The sequence below is a fragment of the Dermacentor albipictus genome, chromosome 5 (genome assembly GCF_038994185.2).
Source record: "Dermacentor albipictus isolate Rhodes 1998 colony chromosome 5, USDA_Dalb.pri_finalv2, whole genome shotgun sequence".
Lineage (NCBI taxonomy): Eukaryota > Metazoa > Arthropoda > Arachnida > Ixodida > Ixodidae > Dermacentor > Dermacentor albipictus.
Genome location: NC_091825.1, coordinates 67532654 through 67558242, shown reverse-complemented (window position 1 = coordinate 67558242; position 25589 = coordinate 67532654). Strand labels below are relative to the sequence as shown.

The 25589-nt window shown below is 43.6% G+C and overlaps 1 protein-coding gene across 1 annotated transcript in view; it reads right to left on the bottom strand.

Moving 5' to 3' along the window:
• LOC135896403 (glutamate receptor ionotropic, kainate 2-like) overlaps positions 1-25211 on the bottom strand; it is a 157737-nt gene extending 132526 nt beyond the window's left edge. The window contains exon 1 of the mRNA XM_070539612.1: positions 25179-25211. Coding sequence (XP_070395713.1) covers positions 25179-25191 — 13 coding nt within the window. The 5' untranslated portion in view covers positions 25192-25211. The remainder of the gene's footprint in view (positions 1-25178) is intronic.
• Between the last annotated feature and the right edge of the window lie 378 nt (positions 25212-25589).

Genomic DNA, 25589 nt, shown 5'->3' with positions numbered 1-25589 from the left:
GAAATCAGTAAAAAACGAAACCTGGCATAGGACAAACCATGATGCATGCACTAAAAGATAAGAAGGATAATATCATCAGCAATCTCAAAGATATAGTAAAAGCAGCGGGAAAATTCTAATCTGACCTGTATACAGTACCTAGAGGAGTCACGATAGTTCACTTAGAAACAGTAATGCACAGGATAAAGAAACTCTTCTATAACTAGCGATGAGGTCAGAAGGACCCTGCAAGACATGAAACGATGAAGAGCGGGAGGATAAGGTGGAATAACAGTCGATTTAATCAAAGATGGAGGAGACATAATGCTTGGAAAACTGACGGCTCTTTATACGAAGTGTCTATCGACTGCAAAGGTCCCAGAAAACTGGAAGAATGCAGACATTATACTAATCCACAAAAAAAGGAGACGTTAAAGAATTGAACAATTATGGGACCATTAGCTTGCTCCCAGTATTATATAAAATATTTACCAAAATAATCTCTAATAGAATAAGGTTAACACTGGATTTTGTCAACCAAGGGAACAGGCTGGCTTCAGGAAGAGATACTTTACCTTGGATCGCATCCATGTCGTCAATCAGGTTATCGCGAAATCTGCAGAGTACAATAAGCCTCTCTATGTGGCTTATATAGATTACGAAAAGGCATTTGATTCAGTAGAGATACCAGCAATTGTAGAGGCACTACGTAATCAAGGAGTACAGAACGCTTACGTAAAAAGCTTGGAAAATATCGCTACATGCGTGAGGTATTTGTTTGTCTGAACGAGGCGCTTAGGCGCCATAACAACAGAAAAGAGGAGGAAGAACGAACTGGGCTCGCGCTGTGAATCTGACCGGTCTTCGCTGCAACCGTTGTTGCAAATATAATATGTAAATAGTTTCTCGTCTTACTGACTCGTTTTTCGCGCTAGAATATCTACAGAGGTTCTACAGCTACCTTAATTCTACACATGAAAAGCAGGGAGACACCTATAGAGAAAGGGGCCATACAGGGAGACACAATTCCTCCAAAGCTATTTTCTGCGTGCTTAGAAGAATTCAAGCTATTAAACTGGGAAGGCTTAGGAGTAAAGATCGACGGCAAATATCTCCGCAACCTTCGGTTTGCCGATGACATTGTTCTATTCAACAACAATGCAGACGAGTTACAACAAATGATTGGAGACCTTAACAGAGAGAGTGTAAGAGCGGGGTTGAATATTATTATGCAGAAGATGAAGATAATGATAAATAGCCGGACAAAGGAACAAGAGATCAGGATGGCCAGTCGGCCACTAGAGACTGTGAAGGAGTAAGTTTACCTAGGTTAATTAATCAGAGGGAACCCTGATCATGAGAAGGAAATTCACAGAAGAATAAAAATAGTTTGGATTGCATACGGCAGACATTGCCAGCTCCTGACTGGAAGCTTACCAATATTATTGAAAAGTACGGTGTGCAATCAGTGCATTTTGCCAGTGCAATATGTCCAGTGCGAATGCATGTGCCAGTGCATTTCCCAGTGCATTTCCCAGTGCATTTTGCCAGTGCATATGGGGCAGAGACTTGAGAGCAAGTTAAGGACCACGCAAAGAGCGATCGAACGAAGATTGCTAGGCATAACGTTAAGAGAGAAAGAGTGGTTTGGATCAGAGAGCGAACGGGTATAGACGATATTCTAATTGACATCAAAAGAAAAACTGTAGCTGGGCAGGTCATGTAATGCGCCGGTTAGATAACCGTTGGACCATTAGGGCTACAGAATGGGTACCAAGAGAAGGGAAACGCAATCGAGGACGACAAAACACTAGGTGGAGCGATGAAATTAGGAAATTCGCGGCCGCTAGTTGGAATCGGTTGGCGCAGGACAAGGGTAATTGGAGATCGCAGGGAGAGGCCTTCGTCCTGCAGTGGACATAACACAGGATGATGATGATGATGATGATGATGATGATGATGATGATGATGATGATGATGATGATGATGATGGAGGTGGTGGGCCCCCCCCGAAAAAAAATCCTGGGTACGTGCCTGCATGCGCGTGAAAGTCACCGGTGATTTGACACGTTTCTCTTTTTAACAACAAAACTAGCTTCGACAGTAGTCGGAAATATTACTGCTGCCGCAGGCACCAGGGCAATGAAGGCCTCAGACACTAAAGAGAGATTACAAATTATTGCATCTACACCAAAGTAGTGATGTCCTACGTTGTATTTATGAGTAAAAATACATGACGAAATTTGCGCGCACGGACATTTGCGGCAATCTCACTGCCTCGCACGCTCGAAACTTTTCACATGCAACCATTTGCGGGAAACAACAACTTAAAAACCCTCATTCGCAGAAGTGCCAGTTTCTAAAAGTGTATAATGCCGAGACACGCTGTAGCAGCATCTTAACAAAAGGAAAGAAATATTTCTACTCAGAGGGAGGCAGACACCTACGTCGGTTTTTAGTGCTATGAGATTAGTTAACGCATTGACGAAACTGCAACACATATTAAACCTCTGTTCACGCTATAGTGCTAAAATACAGTAGATTGCACAAGAGCTGACTTCGAAAGAAGCCATAAAACCGAATTGCGTCAACAGTTTCGTTTTGCTATTTTTCGAAAGCCATTTTCACGATGTCGCTCGATGAATGGGCCTTTTCTTATATGATATCAAGCAACAGCGCAATAAACGTTGAGCTCATTGTTGTGGCCTGACATGTGTCAACTCACCGATGCGAATGACGTCCGGTAGCGCTGCACCAACGTCGCACTGCCAAAGTAGCGGCGCGGCAGTGACTGCGATGAAGAGAGCGAAAAGGGTTCCACGCCAGAATGTCCAGCCCGCTTCGAAGATGTTGCTCCATAGGTCGCTGGCCATGTTTGGCGGGTGATGCCGCAATCCAAGGTTTCTCCAGGCTACCTTTTAACTCATGCTCTGACTATGAATATTGATAGCTTTCACAGACCATACATTTATCTATTCGCTTAAAAGAAATTATACGATGGGGCATGCAAGTTTGGCGACCCTGTAAAATCAGCACCTTTAAATAAACCTATACGACAACTTTCCCCTTCCTACACTTCCGTAGTGCTTGTTTAGGCCTGTGCACGGAGTTTCGAGCTAAAGATGAAATAGTGGCGAAGACTGGCATTCCTCTTTACTATTCGTAATAGCGCCTACGCAGGGACAGTCAGCAGTAATCAAAGTTCCCGCAAAAAAACTTGTAGGTTAAAGAAGTATTCTTGCTTGATAAGTTGCCGGTCGTATATGCTGGAATAACCAACTCACTTCTCTGAGCGCTTGAACGTCCTCACCAGCGTTCCACGCTATTTTCTCTTGGCAATAGCTGATTTCACGAAGGATTTAGAAATCACTTATGATAACTACTGGCACTTTCAACAGCGCATACGGTTGTTTAACCTTCGTTACGGAAATAGTCACGCGGTAGAAATGGGGAAATTTTCGGTATATGTTTAGTGCTATTACAAGATAACTGCACGTAATTTTCAAAGCGAGCATACAACCATGTGCCCGAATAACGTATGGCCGAGTTTCTGCATTTTTAGGCAATTGACAGGATGTTACCAATCCGCCAAGTCATGCACGTTTCCTTTTTTTTATAGAGCTAAGAGTGTAAAGTACTGGTCCGTTCTTCGAAGCTCGTTTACTCGATTGTATCTCGCCGGTATCTTAAAATGGGAACTTCAGGTGAACCTGCAACAACTTATGAAAGCCACAAAATTGCTCCTTAGTCTCGGTACCTGGAGTCGAATCACTACGAAAGACCTTTCAGACGAGCATTGTGCTCACAAAATTGTCGTTCGTAAAGAAGAAAATCACTCATCTTCATTTCGACCGCACACTCCGATGTCACACACAGAAGTACCGGACACTGGTCACAAGATCCAAAATTGTTGGACGATCCATGAGAGCATGCGGCTCGGAGCTTTCACAAATCAGTGTGCACGAGGGAAAGCCTAAATGCCAACTCAAGGTCACACTTCACGAGGTGCTAAGCTTGGCATGGTACGACATGTCACTGCGGAAGTAGAACACAGCGCCAACTGTCAATATCCAACAGTTCTCGGTGACCTGACAAATACTCAACTCCAACAACTTCAGAGCGACATCACAGCATAAAAGTTTAGGCGATACAAGTTTAGTCGACGTTGTCAGCGTGCGAGATGGATTTTTCTGATCCTAAAAAACGCGCTGCCACTTTTGTCAATCAGACATACTCCCTGCACGAGCACCGTAGAGATGAAGGAACCGAGCGCGAGCGCAGACCGCCGGCTACTGAGTCTTGGGCCGCAGCGGAGGGTAACGCAGCGCATCGCTTTTTCCCTCCTGGCGTGGATCACTGGGGGAAAGAAGGGCATTGAGGTGGAGGCGAACCACCCAGCGCGGAGATTCGTAGGCGTGGCTTGTAGAGAAGGCGCCAGAGAGAAGAATGCGAGAGAGAAGGGATCAGAGCGTGAGGAAAAGAAAGGGGAAGCGCGCCTCTACGGCGCGCAAAGGCGGTGGCGCGGTCGTTATAGGGTTTCGCGTAGCGCCATCTCTGAGTGCTTTTGCGCGGGCACGCGCGACTGCCGCGTAGGTCGCATGGCTCTTGCACGGCGTCTTGAGCAGGAATGCTCTGGAAGACTGGAGCTTTTTTGGAATGTGAATATTTTTGCGTGGTTCGACATCTTTTTTTTTTATACCTCAATATTTATGTTGGATACCAAGGACTGTCGCTCACCAACTATTTTTCTCTTGAAATTCTGGGGACGCGCTTGGATGGCCCATTGACGTTGGTATTCGTATACACTACCGTCAGATTGAGTACACTAAGTGGCTGAGAATATTGATAGAAAAAAAACACAACTAAAGACTCCGAATGATAGGCAGTCATCGCTGCAACACGCCGCACTATATGTTAGTGACTAAGGTGTTGGTGGCTCAGGAGAACATTGGACGTACAAATCCAGCTGCAGCGGCTACATTCTCACGGTTGTGGAACGAAATAACGCCTTTTAAATGGCGCGCTGCCTCCACGTATGGGGCCTCCACTACGCCGTCCTTCATTATTCACTGGAAAGTTTGGAAGTTACACCCGAAGTAATTTTACTGTCCCACAGAATTAACTTTTGTGAGGACAATTTACGCGCTTTAGTATGATATTCTTCAAAGATTTACGTAAATTAGGGGCTTTTGTCTAATGACTGTGCGAAGATAAGCTGTTGAGCCCATAAGTACACATTCAGTGCTATAAAGAGCCAGACATTACAGAAAGAGGTTCATGGCGAGGCTAGGCGGCGAAACGGCTTGAGTCTCTATTCTTTTCATTTACTGTTTAAATCTATCTTACGGCCGTGACAAACAAATTGGTAAGGTTGTTCTGTAGCTGCAGCATTCGTATTCAAAAAACCTATGTAAAGCGACGAATACGAGGTGACAGAACTCCAAGTGGTGGTACGTATTTTCGTTGCAAAGTCTGTAAAGTTTGTTTGTTCTTGCCTTTTTTTGCTGCGTCATTACCCATGAAGAAGAAAAACTGTACACCTAATTTCGTCACACATGGCGTCGGTTACAGAGCTCGGCGAACAACCTTACTAATTCATTCGTCATGGCCGTAGCACAGAGTAATATAGTAAGTGACAAGAAAGGACACTCCAGCCGTTTCGCAGCCGGGCTTTGGAGATATGCGATCTCCGGCAGGTGGCCCTACGTGTTCCCCGATGAAGTGGCTGCAGTCATGGCTATGGCTGCGGCCATAGCAGCAGCTTGACAGAAGACAGAACCCTGCACGTGCGAAGCCCAGTCAGACCCTGTCGCCGGGCGTGCAACGTTGTTGCTGTGTGGAAGGCACCCGAGGATTGTTGTTGGGTCCTTCTGCCAGCGTCTGACAAAAATGATTCGTCCCCGTTTCATGGTAAGGCCACAGGAAGGGCTTTTGTACGTCTTTAAAGACTTATTCTCTTCGTATTTTGTTTTATCACTGTTATCCGCATGATCGAGTGACGAAGGGGGGGGGGATCGTAGGCCTTGAAGCCATAAAAAGATGCCGCCCATTTGCGCGGTCGAATACCATGTCGCATTCATTTTTATCATGCGCATCAATGAGTGGTGATTCCCGTGATAACAGCGACGCGGCAGTGTCCGAGCAGCGAGGCACGTTCGAAACAATGACGATGTTGTAAAGGAAAACGGTTCGTTAAGAAATGTGGCCTATGAACACATGCCGTTGGGTGCAGAGGGCTTTATGTTGATCAACTCATCAAGGCTGCGTGCGGCGGCTTCTTAAAGAAAGTGCGGTGCGCCAGTGCAGCAAAAAAAAAAAAGAAATGTCGCTGTTTCTAAAGCCGCACACGTGCGATTTTTGCAGTATGTCAACAATGCACACTCTCTCAACCCCTGTAGCATGCTGCTCGAGCCTTATTAGCTGTTTAGTACAGCGCTGAATAAACCTGTTTTCGTGTTTTAATTGTGTATCGAGTCCGTACCGTAGAAAGCTTGTTTCCTAGCATTTATAACAGTTCTTCCTTGACAGCCATTTTTTTATGGCATCCATTGTTAACAGAGAACGTCGCTGTGTTAAATCATAAAAATATGCATTACATGAGAGCGCGCAGCATCTACATTCAAAACCTTTGAAGGCTCCAGTATTGCTTAACTTCTGCGATCGCTATTCTACGTATTGGCTGAATCTTCACTATGCCTTCCTCAATATACAGTCTACAGCGAAAATACATCGTGCATATTCAAAGGCAAATTTCTAAGTATCAGAAAACGATTGCAAAGCTTCGAAGACAGGTGAAGACCCCCACATCGTCGAAGCGCGTAATTGGCCGAGATGCCAATATCTTCATTTCATTTCATTTCACTTCATTTATTGTACTTTCATGGCCCGAAGGCATTACAGAAGGGATTGGAGTGAAATAGAGAAAGAGCAGCTGTTTAATGAGGGACTTAATGACATGCACATTAGAGGAGATATTGTTAGTGCTTTCCCAAGTGTTTTTGCCACAGTTTCACTTTCGCACGCAACCGTTCTCACAATCTTGCCATCTTTATTTGCCCTAACTAGTAGAACTACAAGAAACGGCATCATATTTATTTCTTCTAAAACAATCCAATTTTAATAAAACACTTGCTCGCTTGTTCGTGTAGGCTTTTTCCTTTTTCTTTTATTATCAGAATACTTGCCACACGTCTGGAGTGTGTTATGCCTGTGTAATGTTTATTACCATCACCTCAGTCCTTTATGAGTATTCTACATTACACACTTCTCGCAGTATCGTCCCGTCCCGTTTTCATGTGTTGAAATATGGATGCAGAAAATTATTTTCTGCTATTTTCCTATTCTTGGCTGTCGAGCACGCTGATTGATATTGAAGGAACATGACACCTTTGTTTACGACACTATTTTTGGAAGGGATATAATAGTGCTGTATCATAAACAATGAATTTGTACTTCCTCATTAACATTAAGCTTGATTGTTGCGCTAATTTACAGCCTAGCACGTAACGAATATGATTTTACATAAAACTAAATGAAGGAGCTCTAGGGTGTTACGTGCCAATACCACCACTTCAATATGAAGCACGTCGTAGTGGGGGACTCCGGAATAGTTTTGACCAGCAGGGAATGGTTAACGTGCCCCAATGATTGGGTCCCAGGCCTTTTTGCATCTCACCGGCATGGAAATACTGCTGCGGCGGCCGGCATTTGATCCCGTGACCTCGTCCTTACTGCGAAACATCATAGCCGTTAAGCCACCCTACAAAGCGGTATATAAAGTGAAACATCAGCTGCCAGCGCTAGTCATCGCTACATATAAGCAGCAGCGCAAGCACCTGCGTGAAGACGCTCCTTGATACATGCAACGTGACTGGTCTAACAAGAAGAAGAAAATGAAATTATGGTTTCCCAGATTAGGCAGTGTGCGGTGGTAATCTTGAAGGCTGCTGTGTTTCGCCGATTCCTCTTTGTGCGCTAATAGTCAAAGTCGTCCGCCCGGGCCTTCGGCAGTGCCCTCCCTGTGGGTGTACTGCATTACTCTATAGTATTAGTAGTCAAACTAAGTGTTTCTGTGCTGTTTTTTATGCTAATGTAGCTGTAAAAATAAATCAAAATCTAGTAGGCACCCATTCAGAACAGGCTGGTATATTTTAACTGATTCCCTCAGCAATTAGGTAAGTAGCAAGGAGGGTTTCAGAGGGCAGTCACGTCGGTGTTTTAGCTGCACTTTCTGCTTGTTGATTTTAAAGTAACACTTGTTTCGCGTTGGTCGAAGAGGAGCACAGAAAGGATCTGGTGATGACAAGTCATTTCTTGTGTTTACAAGATTCAGAAGAAGTGATCAAGGACCCTGCCAGCTGCATGATCCTCTAAAATGTGCGTTCAGCTCTAAGCGATAGCCTCATCTAAAGTAGATCAGGGAAGCTGATGGCGCCACGGTGGTGGCCTTGTGAAATCCCTTGCTGTGACAGTTTACGATAGTTAACGTTACATAGAGCTGAAATACATAGAACCTCATTGTTTTCTGCCGTTTCTTTCTTTAAAGGCTGTTATTTTCACTCACTGAAGGGCATGATAGAAGAACACTTTTAATTTTAGTTATAATGGCTGAAAAATAGCGTTCCTGGTAACCAAAACAAACACGCAGTGCCCTAGATTACGAGAGCATGTTCGCCCTGGACTCCAAGTTCAATGTAAAAAAAAATTAGTCGTTTGTGACCGCACAAGATAAATTAAGTTTTCCACTACATTTAGCGCTGGACTGTTGCCAATACGGGAACGCGGCATTGCGCCTCACGTTAATGAAGACGCGTTAGCCGCACTGCAAATGGCACCGCAAATGGCCGCACCGCAAACTCCGCAGTGTTAACCAAATAAATAAATGCAGAACTGAAAAAAAGAAAGACTTGTACACATTGACAGGTTGCCTGCTATGAATAAGGGCATTGCCAATAAGGAACGCGCATGAACATTGGTTCATTTTATATCAAAAATTACCTTTAAAACTCAGTGACATTTGACAAAAAGATGACTCGATGGACGGGATCTGTAAAACACATGACATGAATCCCGAACCAGTGCACCCAATGAAGTGAGAAAATAACATACGTATGTCAGAAAGATACCAAAGAAAAATACGGATCGTCTATTTTGTTGAGTTAACAAAATAAGTAATGTTTATGTTGATGGTGATGCCTGGTTACGATCGAGTTCGTACAGTGCAGTAGTGTTGAAAGGTTGCCAGTTCACAGAGAGAAAACGCTTCCAGTTAGCAGTTTCTTGCTCGTCTTGTGGTAATCATATGTAGGTCATTCATCAGTTTCTCACAGGAGGTGCAACAGTTCAATCCGTTTTCTCAAAGTGGTTCCATTCGGCATGCGCACCATGTGGGCTCTGATCCTTCCAACTAGTCCGAGCAGAACCTCGACCACATCTCAAATTCTCAAGAGCATCCTCCACAGATTACGTTTGTGAAGTAAAACGAGCACTCTTTCCGTAAGTGCACGTGAGAAAGTCGGCACCGCAAGATTTACTGATTGGAGACTCGTCAAACACTCATTTGGCCACCGATTAAAAATTGGTTTGTCATCATTTCTTGATAGTGCCAGCGATATGTCCGTTGATCAGTTGGCCAGGTGGCTAATCCACGCCTTTGTACCGGCTCCATCGTTGCACATAGCGGTAATGTTACTGTCGTCAACATTTGCTCAGCATGCATCTGTAGTTGTGGGCCCCACACAGCGGTCATTTTCACCGCACCTACCTATTTCCCCCAAGACCTAATTATCAGCCTGGTTTTTTTTTTAGTCACATTCAGCCCTTTTTGAGTGCTCCACATGTACCCTCCGCCTTGAGTAACCTATTTTTGGGATGTCACGATGTATACCCCCGTCACGTAGGCACCATAGGCTTCGTTACCCTGCCGCCAAAATTGCGTTCGTATACCTAACCATTGTATTTCCCCTAGGTTGCGGAAAGTATAACTCATTACAGTGCTGTCCGAAATTCCAGTGCCGTATGACGTCACTCTACATCACATTTCTTGTGGCGAATCTGGTTGTTTCTTAAGGTACGCTCAGACTAACGAGAAGAGCGCGAGCAGAAGTCTACAAACGGCTAACCGCACCCACATTTTAATGTCCACAACTGCGGGCGTCTATACTGCCGCGCATGCCGCCGACACAAGCAAGTGTTAGATTTGCTCGCAGCTGGAATCACTACAGCATCATCAGCCATAGTAAAAGGGGGAGGGGGTGGTGGTAGTTCCACCTTACGTTTGCCCACGTGTATGAAACGGTTGCTCATGATTGCTGTCCCCGAGTGGCGGAATACGGTATGTCACAGTAAACAGCTTCTACACCCATTCGCTCAGCAGCAGAAAAGTTTTGCCGCTCAAACTCTTTCGAAGCGCGCTTTCTGCCGCATGCGGCTTGCCGCGACAGTTTTTGCCGCTTGTGTAAACTTGCCTTTACTTCTTGTTGTGAAAATGACGCGAAACTATGTGGCGGGATGAATAATAGCTAAGACTACATAGTAGATATCTACTAACGTAAAGGACATATTAGTGCCTATGTAAATTCTGGAACATTTTTCTATCAGAAATGTGTGCGTAGAACGGGGATAACCGATACGTGCACGATCACTATGTATTTAATACATCCTGCCTCGACAGTTTTGCAACGTTATTATGGGGAGAATTAGCATAGAATCAACGAAAGCGCAATGACAAAGATGGAAACTATGGCATCTTTAAAAGAAAAAAACGTTTTCAGGGACAAAAGCTTTGTGTGCTGTTTAGCGTTGTTTGAAAGTAAAACAAGCTATATTTACTGCCAGCGAATTGTGCACCAGCATTGTTAATCTGGGAGGGCCTGTTTCTTTGATTAAGAGAGAAATATTACAAAAAATGGTGCGATAATTGCGATGTGTGTAAAAAAAATTCCGTTCTTCGTAGCAGCCCACATATCATGATCAATGGGACTACTTCTGTGCTCTAAAAGACAACGCTTTTATAGTTCATGCGCAGTTTAAGCTCTGTGGGCAATTGAAAGTGTCCGCTGAAACATCTTCTATATTGTATTACATATTGTTGCCGCTTGATATATATTGCTGATTTTGTAAGTTAGTTTCAAGGACACACAAGGACGAGAGAAGAGAATGGAAGGAAAAACCAATTGCATGTTCAGGCTGATTGCTTTCCGTGGCCACCAGCAAAATTCTTTGCAACGTGATGGCGAGTTTACTGCTTGGAATGTGTTTTCTGTAGCATAACCTTACGCTGTGTCATACGAATTTCAGTCACACGCTGACACAGCTTACGTTTTGTCTGACCACGAGAACGTGCAATCTTCAATCTTTCATGCCGTGTGCCAAAGTGTGCAACAGAGAGAAGGTGTATTCGAAACTGGTTATCGTGTGTCGATCCTGACATATCTGTCCTATAGCAGAGTGCCATTGGCGATTTATGATTTAGGAAGGTATCGCAACGAACACACACAAAAAAGAAAGGGACAACATGAAGCAGCTCGTGTTGCCTCTTTCTTCGTCTCGTGTGTTCCATGCGCTAAGTTTCTACATGGTATGTGTCCGACCTGAAATTTTTGGCTGAATTTTATCTTCGTCTTCGCTGTGCACACTGTTTATTATACAAAGCACAAGTTTACTTCACAGAGCTGTAGTAATAGTTTCCCTTCCATAAAAACGGCCGATTCATCGCATAACAGTTACGCCAACCGTATGGAAGCTGTCAACTTAGTAATGCACCGTGTATAATGCGTCCATAGCTGTTCCACTGCTAAGAATACGTAGTTGGAGAGAGAACCAACAAATTGTTGTACCTTATATTTATATATATGCCTCAAAAGTAGCCTCTGTGAGCGATGGAGTCGAGCGGATGCTGTGCGTAAAGTTTTCCATACTACAGTGTTAAGCAGAGGCACCCTAGTTCCAATATCGTAGCAGCACATCACACACACACAAAAAAAAGCGCGGCAACGGTACGTTCTCTGGGCTCACGAATTTTTCTGGTGCTTCGCAAGAGAGCGTTTTCTTTAAATATCAATATTAATTTACCTCAACGTATCAAACTTTCTGCATATAGGCCAGGACATCTTTCCTTTCTGGCATCAGAAACTGTATTGCACGGTCGTGCGTGACAACAAAGAGCACCTACTGATTTTCTGATATTGCTTTCGAAGAGATTATGGCACCCACGTAAGCCATTAAGCAAATGACTGGCGAGCTCCCTCGGCTGAGTGTGAGGAAGTGAATGGGGAAATCTTCTTGAATACGAAGGAATCACGCATCCAAGTCCAGCAACGGCAATAATGTTTTACTTTAGATGAACACCTCAACTAATTCCCGGGAGAGAGGGAGCTAACAACGTGATTTTCATGGGCGGTTAGTGTCTAAAGTCTTCGCAATATCCCATAGAGAGAACTGCTTGGACTTCAGCTATTCTCCTCTTCAGCGAGTGTCCATTGTCGCGTGCCGAGTGCAGTAATTGTGCGGTCCCTGGAAATGGGCGGAATCTCAACTGCGCACCACCAGAACGCTGATAGCGTTCCTGAGGAATACAGGCCTCAATGAGAACATGTAAATTACTTTTGTGCTTGTACATTTCGCACTTGTGCGTTTTAGTGAGAGCGAGTGCTCCGACTTGTTTTTATATAGCACCCTTTCCTTTTCAGACATCACAGTCTCGCCGAGAGCAGAGCCTGCGGCCATGCTAATTCCCGAAAATATCAGTTAAGCTTTATATTTTTTTTCTTTTGTATCCACGTGTACATGTGGGCATGTTAGCGCTGAAATATCTCGCAAGCGAAAAATGTATTGAGGAGCGGAGAATTACAGATCATGGTGCACCGCACTCGCGCTTGCGGTTTCCTGAAGTGTGCATTTGTTCATCTGTAACAAATTAAACGCGAACCCGCTTCGTAAACGCTGTCCGGCGATAGCCAGAATGGAACCAAGAGATTGTGTCGGGCTGACATAATGAGCCAGATCGGCGGAAGCACGATAAAGCGTTACAAGGTCACATGACAAGGCATCGTTTGCTCTCGACTTAGCCGTCACATCTCGTATATCCGATTTCGTCGAGCCTGGTGGTTGCCGCGCGACTGGCCACATGAGGCGTTTCGCGAGCGTTTGCGGCCGTCTTTCACGCTCGGAAAGACACTCTTTTATGTAGCACGTATTGAGCTACAGAAAGCTGTATCGGAAGTTTTTCAAACTGGTCTACAATTTTCTCATTGACACTGTTAATCTAATTATTATATTTGAGAAGTTGATTATTTCACTAAGACAAATTATGTAATTGGGCGGAATGAAACGGAAAATCAGAGTATCTCCAAGCGCTGGCAAATGACATTACTTTGGTTCTGTCTAGCTACGTGGCATCGACATATTTTTAACTTGCAGCTAAAGTTACGTGGGACACTCTGTGTATGCGTGTGGGTGCATTTAGATATACTTTTGGGATAGCGGGCTCTTGCGTGTGGCGAAACTTCCCATATTGTTTTAGTAAATATACTACAGAGCAACGACGTGATGGAGGCAACAACGGTTGGTGAATGCGACTCGAGGACTACGTCAAGACGGTGCCCAGACGATGCCCACGGCGGCATGACGATGACAGTTTCTCGGCTGACACTCAGTATAGCGAAGCGTATAATGAAGAGGTCCGCTTTCCCTTACTTAGCTTGCGGTGGCTTGTCTAAAATCACGGTTTCGTGCAACGGACAGTTGAAAATGCCGCTAAAATCGATCCTCATAAAAGAAGATCTGGCAGAGCGATGTCATATACGTGCCGAAAGGGCTCGATAACATTATACGGTCACGCGAAATGTTTTCTTATAGGCAAATAAACCCATGCTCTCCGGCAGCTGCGTGTAGCCAGTGCCTAAGCGATCGGCAGCAGTCATCATCTGTTCCTTTCTGTACAGGACAGTCTTCGGATATTAAGAAAAAAAACGCACTTTTGTTCGGCATATTAATGCTTGTTTAACGAGTACACGTCACTTTGACGCAATAGTTTTCGCTCTTTTGTGTCGTCGAGTCAAAGGCAGGTGAATTGGGTGCAGCCTGAAACCTCTTTACGAATAGCAGAAGGTTAATCGCGAAAGGCGTCACATCAGAAATAATTATTTCTCTTTTGTTCGGTCGAATCCTGCATAATCAGTGTTTAGACCTCATGTCAGGGTGGGTGCTATCACGCTTTTCATGACGTCGCATGACAGACAGGCGAAATGGGCGTGGTCCAAAAAAGTTTTCGACCAATCGCGGAGCGCTGATTGCAGAATTGGAATAAGAAAGTTTGCAAAAGCTTTATCTTATAGCACCTCAGGTTTAAAAAGTTTGTTAGCCCATTAGATCATCGCACGGTCTAATGCTGAAATTTGATAAAATAAAATTGTCAATAGGGTAAAGAGATGCGCTACGAGTAACCATATATGCAGTTCAAACTGAATAACTAAGAAAAATTTTGAACGAGGACTCATCTGTTCTGTGTATCGCTCATTATCGCTAATTGTATTCAGGGATCGAAAGACCGGTGGCCTCATCTATCATGCTTTCAAGCCCTGCTGTCGAAGACCAATTAGGCGAGAGCACGCAGTATGAGTGATCGAGCTGTAGAGAGGAAAGTTCTGATCTATAAAAATGAACATATGATACAGCCGACCTGAAGACGTATCCTGAAAAACCTTCACCATGCGTAGTATGGGCTTTCAAACGAGCTAGTATGAAGGTCTTCTAGGAATGCTTTGCGTTTGGACAGCGGAGGCTAACGAGGCGCATTAGGTCCAAAAATAAAAGTGAGGCACAGGCAAGCCATCGCGACAAAGATATCCGCCTAGCTAATCTCTTATTCTTATTATCTGTGTTCAACATGATCCTGGCCCCGGCTGCTTCTCCTATCTTAATTCATACGTATGCTTAAAAATTTATTAAGAAAAGATTAAGGGAAGGCAATAGGGGCAACATTTGTAAAGTTAACATATTCTCAACAAAAAATAAAGAAAAACAAATGTTTTTTTTTTACAAGTTCACCTTCCACGTGTCGGCATATGGCAGTAAACGATAGTAAGACATTTACGAAAAAGATCTCTGACGCATATTGTAAGTGGTTGACATTCGTAACATTAATTCCATAAATATCGTAAGCGTCTTCTCGAAGTCAGGCTTTCTATGCGGTCACTTTAGGTGGTTGGCTTTGCTTTTAGAACCTGAACCAAACGGTAAACCGCTAAAATCACATGACACCTGTAGCGTTGAAATAAATTGACAAAATCTCTTGGCGATGTTCTTGAATATTAGGAAGCAGCTGATTTCTGAAACACACTGTAACTAATTTGGCTGCTCTACAACCGCAAAATCGCAGGGTGAGATTCGAGCATCAGAGCCTCAGTTACTTTTGTGCAATAATGCCCTATACATAATTAGCCAAATTAAATTGTTGTGGGTGAATCAACAGGAGTAATGAAGAAGGCAACAATCGCCAAGACGTTGCGCATAACCCTTGGTTGGCAACTTTGGCTAGCTGTTTCCGCAAACAGTCCGTGCGCAAGCAGCGCTTTCTCGTTAATATAATTGGCGCCCGCAATCGCAGTTCTATTTTATGCAATATCTAGGCCACACTGCTTTATCGCTTATGGCTAGGGGTGGCATTCACGAAATCTTACTCATTTAGCATTGGAATGGCCAACAACGCTCTCTGCAATGCCTGCCTTTGCCAGGAGACGCTAGAAAAAATTCTGTGCAGCTTTCCTGATATAATGTTTAGAGGCAGTCCCTGGCGTCCGTTCTAGCACACCTTGACAATAGACCATTATCAGCAGAAACGATTTTCACATGTCGCCTACAGAAGACAGCACAGCTGAAGGCAACGTAGGGGCCACGGTTTTTAAAGAAACGGGATTGGACAAGTGGCTGTGACAATGACGCCACGTACCGCGCAAGAGTGACGGATTTTAGCTGAGGATGTGTGTGCTGTACGTGCTATGTGCTCTCTCTTTCTCTTCTCCTCCCCATCTGTCATCCCCCCCATCCCGCTCCCATGCGTAGCATAGCAAACCGGTTGAGCTAACCTGGTTAACCTCTCTGCCTTTCCTTCTCCACTTTTTCATTCCTTATGCAATATATACCTAGCAGCCGACTTTTGTTTGATTTTCATTAGGCATAATGAGTTGTAAGTACAAAAAAAAATTCAGTTTCAAACGAAGGGCGGAGCATTGGGTGCGAGAGTTTAGCATTGCACTCTAGACCTCCGGATGGTGCTGGAACAATATGCGAGTGGGGCATGTTGGTGCGAATCAGCGCACAAGGCAACGGCCCCTGCGGAGAAAAATAGCGCCATAGCAGCTACCAGGCGGCTCACAACGCTGTCGATGAGGAACGCCAACAGTGGCTTGCTTGGTGGTCATGTAGGCAGCACGTTTATTGTGCGCTAAGGTCTCCAGATCTGTTTCCAGGTAGCGCCAGTCCCTATTTCTCGCTGCCCTCCTCCTCTATTCATCGTACTGAATAGAGCTGAGCCAGCGCTCTCCAAACGTTTCAAACGTCTTAATGCGCGTCTAAAAACAAAGAGCCACTAGTTTGTGCAGTACTAGAGTTATTAACAATACACTTTTTGAAATACTCTTGCGCGTAGTCAATATTTATTTATGCATACCTTGTGGCCAATTCAGGTACACAAAAAACATAATTTGAAACCTTTTTCATTTGTTGATTAATTTACTTATTCATTCATTTATTTCTATACCCTTAGGAGATAGAACAGGGTAATGAAATGAATACATATATGCAATTTCAAAACAGTCAATCCCGAATACATGAACACAATCAAAGAGAGGGGTTTGGATAAAAAATGAAAATGGACATGGTGTACAGTATAACCTAGTTCAGTGTTGTGAAAGAAGTAAAAAAAAAGAAAAAAAAATAGAAAGCAATCATTCTAACCAAATACCATGGTGATGGCTGCAGATCATTTGGGTAATTGGACGTTGAACATTGCGATCGTACATGAACCGAGAAAGAACACTGCAACAATTTCACATACAGATGCTGCAGATAATGTACTAACCCTGTAACCATTTTTTTACTTTCTATGTAGCCTAGTAGCTCCGACTGAAATAATGACGGATCTTTTACCTCAGCGATGTTAGACGGAAGCGAGTTTTTTTTCGGGTACGCGCAATGGCAATAACAAATTCAGCTATTTCATTAACCTGGAGAAAATGGCGGTGACTTTGTGCGCACGACCGAGACGGAATTAAATATGCGGTATCGGAATAACATGCGAAAGTGCGAACGATGTGTTGCTGTGCTGAAGTGAGAGGGAGAACATGATTCAGGCACGTCACGTGCGCATAACGAGTGTAAGAAGACGGACTTCTGCTTTTAGTGACGAAATGCTTACGGAACGCAAATAGGTTGACATGACATATAGCGCAGCTTTTGTTCTGCACGATTGCAAGCATGTAAGACCTATCAGCTTAGGATGTCATACGACTGAAGCATATTTAGGAAAAGGCTGAACTAATTATTTGAACGCAAGCGGTCTTTTATGTATCTTGGCAGAATATGAACAACGCGATTTATGGAGGCCGAGTTTCTTGAAAGTGATGTGCTGGATATAAGCAGCCCAGCTTACACCTAAAGTTAGCAGAACGTCAAGGTGCTCCAATGATGCGGATTTTTTCAATAACGGAGTCAGTGATTCAGAAGAATTTGGACACGTAAATAGATTGGTGCTAAGTTTTATTTACTTCTTTTTATACGCAATAAGTTCCATCAGCCTATCGCTGCCCCATTCATTCACCTTGATAGATCAGCTAATCCTTGATAGATCAGCTAATCCTTTATAGGGCACGCAATGCGCTGCGAGAAGACGGATTGAGGAACATATAGATGACTAAATGAGCGATGACTGGTTAATTCTAGGAGGTTGGCGCTGATGCCATAAAGACGCGGACTTGTATTTTGTGGAAGGTGATCGATTTCGCTTGATACACTATACTTTGTGATTACGATTTCTGCAAAAGAGAGTGTAACGAACAGCTTCCGCTGTATCAGTGAATTATTTAGCGTAAATTTATTGTGCAAAAGCAAATGGAGTGTTTAATAAAGCTTTCAACACAGTGTCGTACATGTAGAGTGCTGCAGTCTTTTCTCATCAACGCTGGTACGGATTTAGTATATTTAGGGTACACAATGTTCTAATAATTTTTACGGCCCGTTTTCATTAGGTTAGGGAACGTTTTATTGAAACAATTGTGCTCAGGTTCGAGAATGGCACTTTGTGTTAAAGCAGTAAAATTTTCGGCAGTATGGGATCCCTGGATCGAAAGTAACAAAGTAAAACTAGGACATTTCCAACGCAAGGCAGTCAGGTTTATATTTCATTGTTACTGCTGGACTATATCCCCAACAACCGTATTGGACACCGCTGGGTTCGAACAGCTGGACATGCGACGTCAGCGAGAAAGACTAAAATTATTTCCCTTATCTTATCATAATAAAATAAAACTAGAGGAAGTCAGTTTCGTTGAGCCCCATACCCACCGCCGTATACCCGTTGCTATAATTCTAAAAAAGTCGGTGCATGTCGGTGCATGTTTTTAAATACTCCTTTTTCTCCCCGTACCATTGTTCAATGCAACGATCTGCCTGGAAACGTGGTCAGTTCCGAAACAGGTAATTGGTTTCTACAAGCCGTAAGTGAAGAATAGAGCACACATGTAATCAGTTTTGAACCAAGTGTTTTGCTTTTGTACTTGATTTTACTGTGCTTTGGACTCTGGTCGAGTCTCGTTGTTTGCTTCTTCTGTTGTAATGTAGGTTTTCTCTGTTTTTATTGTTTTTTTCACCCCACTCCTACCTGAGGCCTGTAATACTGGCCGGCAGTATTAGCTACAATACAAATAAATAAATAAATAAATAAATAAATAAATAAATAAATAAATAAATAAATAAATAAATAAATAAATAAATAAATAGTCTGCCCAATCTGGGGAACAGGTTGAGCAAGTAGCTTTTCCGTGATTTTTTTTCTTGTCTGAAAAAAATGAATAAGAGCGCAAACAACGGGACGTGCAGACGGAGACTGGCGAAGCGCTCTCTATAAAACATGCACCTTCAACCTTTTTAGACAAGTGAAAAAGTTATTTTTGATTGCTCAGATAACGTTTTACGTCTCGTGTAGATCCTCAGTCAACGATTCTTCTAGTCATCAATTATTCCCCATGAGGTTCGTTGGGGATGACCGCAAGACAGGGAAAATGCGGCCAGACGGTCATCCGACAAACGTCCGCAGAACGTGATTGACACATCCATAGTATATCCATATCGTGGTAGTGGATGTCTATCAAATTTTCATAGGACCTCGCTGTTGTGACTAGCAGGTTAGTTTCGATGTAGGCCCGGACATTAACCGACCTGCAGCTTCTCGTGGGCCATGCTAGATTCGATGTAAGCCCTGGCATGGGCCAACCTTCAAACTGCCTGGGGTCGTGCTAGACCTGAAGTCAGCCAAGTTCGTAGCAATGACTGGCCCTAGGTTGGGACCCTAATATTTGGTTGATTTAAGATTGATACCCATCCCTAAGAACGGCCAAACCGAAGTGGCCAAGCAAGGCCACACGTATCACGGCTGGCCACCATATACTTACCCAACATTAGGTCAAGAAAATGGTTCCCATTGGGTTATTTCTGACGAATCAGTTACCCATATATAATCAGTGTTTCAGGACTAAACCATCATAATTATACACCGATTTCATTGTCTTATAAATAATGAAAGCAAAATAATATTAATTACGTGGAGAAAGCACACATCATTCAGTATCCTTTCTGTAGCCCTGACACAGAAATAAATACGAAACACAGACTGATACAGACACCAATATCTTCGACATATTCTTGTAGTGAAGGGCAATCGAGAGTTGAAATGTTAATGGCATGTGCACAACATTTCCTGTGTCTTCAAATAAATACAGTTCAAAGGGTACCAGCCCAGTTCACTCCACTCTTTCTTTGACAATTGTTGCTCACAATTATATTCATGTGTTTACCAGAGCTATAGTTACATCGACCCGAGAACGTACAAAAGAGACGTACGCCCAAGCAGGTGATCGAAATTATTCATAAACTGTACCTACAGTAAATATTTCAAATTTTGTCAAAGAGAATTTTCATTTTGAATTTAATTAGCATCACTTAGCTGCATTACTTTCTTAAAGCATTTATGGAGAGTATATACGACCTCAAAAGAAGAACCCTAATAAATACCCGGTTCGTCCTTTGGATCTCGCTTACATAGACTGCTCTCTACATATGCGGAAAATTACTGGTCAAATCTACTTGACATATTCCAGAAAAATTCCTGCAAAACTAGTCCTGCATTGCAGGGCTGCAGTAAAGAGCATGCCTCCCTCTTCACTATAAGGGCTGCTATTACGCCTCTAGTCATCTGTTAATGAAAATCATTTGGGGTTAATGAAATTAGCCCTAATGATTGTTTCAGGAAACGCGCACATTTTTCAGTGTCCGAAGCGCGCAAATACGCAATATCGCGTGAAGTGCGAATGAACGGTATATCTTCCACTATCTTATTTTTCATTCGCAAAGTATTTTTCTTCTTATTCCTGTGACACGATTTTGCTCTTGTTCATTAGGGTACATTCAGTACGCTGAACTATGCTAAGTGCCGCCAAGGAAACAGGCCTTGTGCCACGAGTAAGAAGAAGAGATAGACGAAGTTCAGCAGTAAGTGGTCCGTCAGAAGGAGAGCTTTCACAAATGTCTTTGCATATTAGAACATCCTTTATTACCGGAACCTTATGCGCCTTGACATTAGAACCGCACGGCCCGAAGATCGGCCTGAATATGTCCAATGTTACCAAGTTGACGGAGAACTGGTTAAAATGAGCGCCGGGGTCAACACACCGGAACTTCTCACTTGGATGACAACTAAGGGAGCATTACAAGCGGGACAACTCCATGAAGAAGGTGCCGAGAGAACGAACGTCAGCTCAAAAGATTGCGTCATGTAATTCCGCATGAATGACCAAGAATACAGGTTGGGTGGTCAGGATATCTAGGTGGTGATGCTACAAATTATGGAGACGCATTAGAAGTTACTGGAGCCACAGATAGTACTTATTGCTTGGTTAACTAAACTACTGCAATACCAAGAGAGATCGGTATGAGAAGTCACAAAAACAGATGCTTTTGTAGCAGTTCAACACGTCCAACGTCCTGGCTGAAGTTTTTGCGAGTTCGCCTCTCAAGTTTACCGCCGGGAGAGTGAAAAGATGCTATACCTGCGCTAGGTTTTGTGAGGCAATGCGCGAAAGTGCTACTACCTGTGCATTGCCGAAAATTGCGTTGATGACCGCTACCAACTGAAGGCAAGCTAAATTGCATCACTCAGTCAGAATTCAGTTCAGAAGCATGAAAATGCAATTTTTACAGAAATATATATGGTAGCGCCCTGAACTATATATTAAAGAAGGGACGTTGCTTCATCTAGCTGAGCCAGAGCTGCCTGACACGTCTATTGTACCACTCCTTACACTTGGAATAAACCGGGAGTGCCAGCAACAATTTCACTTTCTTTCTCAAGAAGAATAGCCCGGAAGATCTGCTTTAGAACCTGACGTATGTCGTCCCCTAAAGCCTTTCTCATGCCACACTTCTTGCCATGGTGGCATCGGTCCAATGGGTGCAGCATCTCGAACGACCTGTAAATTTTCGCCATTATTGGGGCCAAGCCCTCAGGCAAGAGCGATACTATCTGACTTGTTGAGTCCAACTTCATTCACGCTCATATGAAAACTCATGAACAAAATGTAGATGTTCTAGTTCACACATGTGCATCTGTGAACTTGATAGATGCCACTTCAATGAAGAAGAATGAAGTGCATAGAGCTAATTTGATTCGAGTTCACAGTTATCAATGGAGAGCGCGCCTTCGTCGAGACTGGGTGACAGTCACTGTGGAATATCAAGGCTCTAACAGGTATTCGAAGTTACCGTTATGCATGACAAATATTTCGAATTTACGCTTAGAACGCCCAACATGAAATGCATGAGCAATAAAATTTCATGGCGGAATGACTGGCCTCACTGTTGAACCTGAGGCAACTGAAGCCTCCAGTGATGAAAATAAAAGAAAGCATTGTTTAAAGCACACAGAAAATCCGAAGCGTTTACCCAGATTTGGGGATTGGTGCTTGCCCGCCAACTACGTCAGTCATCTAAGTCCCATTAGAGTTTCGAAATACTTCTATTGTACGAAAATACCCGTGCAGTCTTTCACATCATAGTAAAATACGGCTTCGACAAGAGCGACAGCGAAGGCTAGCAGTGGGATTCAAGGAGCAACTTACGAATATTATTCTTATTCCCAGCAGCAGCAACCATGGGTTTTATTGCTGGGTTCATATTGGTGATCAGTGGCGCTCCCGAGTTAGTTCTAGTAGATAGACATAAATACATCCAGGAAGTGGTTGGGAAAACGACGCCGTGGTAGCTCAGTTCCTGAGAACATGGCACGCGCAATGCGAAGACGTGTGTTTCTATTCCACCTGCGGCCACTTATAAATTTCGTTATCTTTCAATTCCATTCATTTATATCCTATTTATTTCAATTATGAATTGCAAATAATTTACCCTATGTTCCCATTTGTATCGTGGTTGGTGGGCTTCTCATGATTTGATTAATAAAACTCGGGTCCCTCGGTTTTCCTTTCTTGTCGTTCTTTGAACAGTGAGGGTCTCGAATACGGCAGCTTCGAAGCCTTCATTTAGCATGCGTGGGTGAATAGATCAATCGCTTTCACCCAAAAAGGTAATGTACTGCGTAACGCCTGCCGTAGGCAGGATGTGCTACATCCACTGTCATGGCCGTGAGTGGTGGCGCTGGTTAACACTCCCATAGTTTTTTATACTTAAATGCCCCAGACAGTGGATGGGTATATGGCACCACGGTCGCTCTATTGGTAAGAGCATCGTACGCCTAATGTGAAGAGGTGCTTTTGTATACCACCTACGGCCAGTTATTTTTTTATCCCACACTCACTTCCGTTTATATACCATTTATTCAATTCTCGTTCTGCCCATTTGCGGTCCCTCGTATAATGATTTGACGGTCATGTGATTTATTTAAAGAAAATGGAGCTGGACACTCTATGTAATGCGTAGGGCAGATAAGCAATGGACTATTATAGTTAGGGAATGAGCGCAAAGTAAAGTGAAGCGCAGCCGATGACAGCAGAAAATTAGGTGGGGTGATGAAATTCGTAAATTATCAAGCGCAAGTTTGCATTATCCAGTGTAACGCAGAAATAATTGGAGATCGCCTTCGTCCTGCAGTCGACATAAAAATGCGCTGATGATATAAGAGGCAAACACCCAGTGTCTCAGATTTGCCATAAATTGCCAGAAACTTACAAACCGCTAAGGAGGGAAGGGCCCAAAGTCTGCTAGCGTTTTTAAGACACAGCTGAACTTCTGTGTATTATTCCTTCGCTAGATTATGATCCGCGACACAGAAAATAAGAGAGGAAGTCGTCACGAACTTATACTAACCAGCGAGGGAGTGATGGAGACGAAAGAGGTAAACGTTAAGGTTTATAGCGTGACACGCTGACTAACGTAAGTAGATTGCAATCTAAATAAGAGAAAAACGTGAAGTCGGATAAATCGTACCTGCCGCGGGAGCTTAGGGCCAAACAATGAAATGTTCCTTACCTCAGTAAGGAAGCCTTCATTGCGGTGAGGCCACCTTATGTCACTCTGAACGCTTTCTTACTGAGGGATCCTCAGTGAAGGCTTCCTTGATGCTTGCTCAGCGTAAGGAAGCTCCGAAGCTACCTTCATGCGTCCTCACGCCACTCCTGGCCCTGAACCAGCGCTTCACCTCACTGCTTAGCTACGTGATGCTTACTTGCGCATGCGCGCTGTCACCCAGCTGCGGAGAAGCGCGAGCATGGTACGTCTTGCCAGGCATCTTCGTTTCAGTTACGCGTGTGGCATGATAGCGCTGCTAGGCGTTGCTAGGCGTTGCACGACGCCGGCGTGCCAGCGTTGCTGGAGCACATCAAGTTTTGCACTGTGATGTGGTACTTTTTTGCGTTTAGTGAACAAAACTAGAACAAAGCGTCCACACATCTCTATATTAGCTCTTCAATTTAAACATTGTGCGACAATGCAACACTTCTTTATTGAATAGTGGTGCAAGCGTAAAGCTTTTAAGCGATAATCTCGAACCCAGGCATGCGGAAACCACTCCCTACCTGAGGACGGGCGAAGGAAGCTTTCAGAGTACGCTTGCTTCCTCCATCGGTCCTTCGCTGTAAGGAGGCCTCACGTAAGGTTAGGAAGCGCTCGGAGGAAAGGAACGTTTCATTGTTTGGGCCTTAGTGTCTATGACCTTTTCGCTGTAAAGCATGAGGCATCAGGTTCGATCTCTGCCGCGGCGGTCTAAGTGTGGTGGGTGCAAAATGAAAAAAAAAACCGCTCGTGTCCTGCAGTGGGCAAGCACTAAGATACTGCACGTAATGAAAATTTACGCAGAGTTTCTTGAAGGGTTGTTAATTAGATTGTTCTTGTGATGCGGAAAAATCAAACCTTTATTTTCATAACACAATATGAATATCTTATGCATGAATAAAATGATTACCCACTCGAGACACCACAAGAATCCTCACCAATTGACCAGGAAAACCGTCGATGGCAGAACACTCTTAGGCGGTCTGCTCAGAAGGGAAAATCAAACACATACGTAGGAGAGAGTCGGCTTACGCAAGAAAGAGTTACTTTGATATCGCTTTGCTCCGTATTTGCTGATGCGCTTATCACAATAATGACGTGTGTGTTGTTCACAATGCGCCATGAACAAACCTCTGAAAATCAGCAAAGCACCTGTCAACGTCACTGATTCAATTGCAGATAACTTCGACGCTGGTCATTTGATTACGGTTTTCGGATCGCAGCCGTGATGTGAACGCTATGAGGAAAGGAATTAAAAGTACGAAATAGCTTAGTGCTGTTTGTCCAGCATGTATCATCTTCACTACCAGCACAATGTTGCACTAAAATAAGCAACGTGCAATATTTGGCGGCGCTTTAACTAGACCTTGCTGGTAAAGTCATATGATATGAAAACATTGCAAATAAGGAAAGGAACTTCCTCTTACCTTTCTCGACCATTTCACAGCCCTATTTTTTGCGTCATTTCAAAGACCTGGAAGAGTTATGTCAGTTTTATAGGTTGCAAATAGCAATAACCACCCTTGTGCACTGTTGACAAGTACTAGAATTGTTGACTGAGATCGAAAAGTCTGATCAATTATGGAAAATAAGTCTGAATATATTATCTTAGCCCTTTATATGGAAAAACATACAGACGCTGTCTGACACAATGGAATCGTTGCACGCCGGAATCACTACACTGATTACACTTTGTACAGAAAGGGTGATTCAGAAAAAGGACATTAATACTCTGATTAGTGCTGCATACGCAAGTAAAATTTTGCTTTCTCGCAGTCATGTTTTGCTTATTATCTGTGTTCAAGAACACATCTGCGGCCGCAGACTAAGAAAAAGAA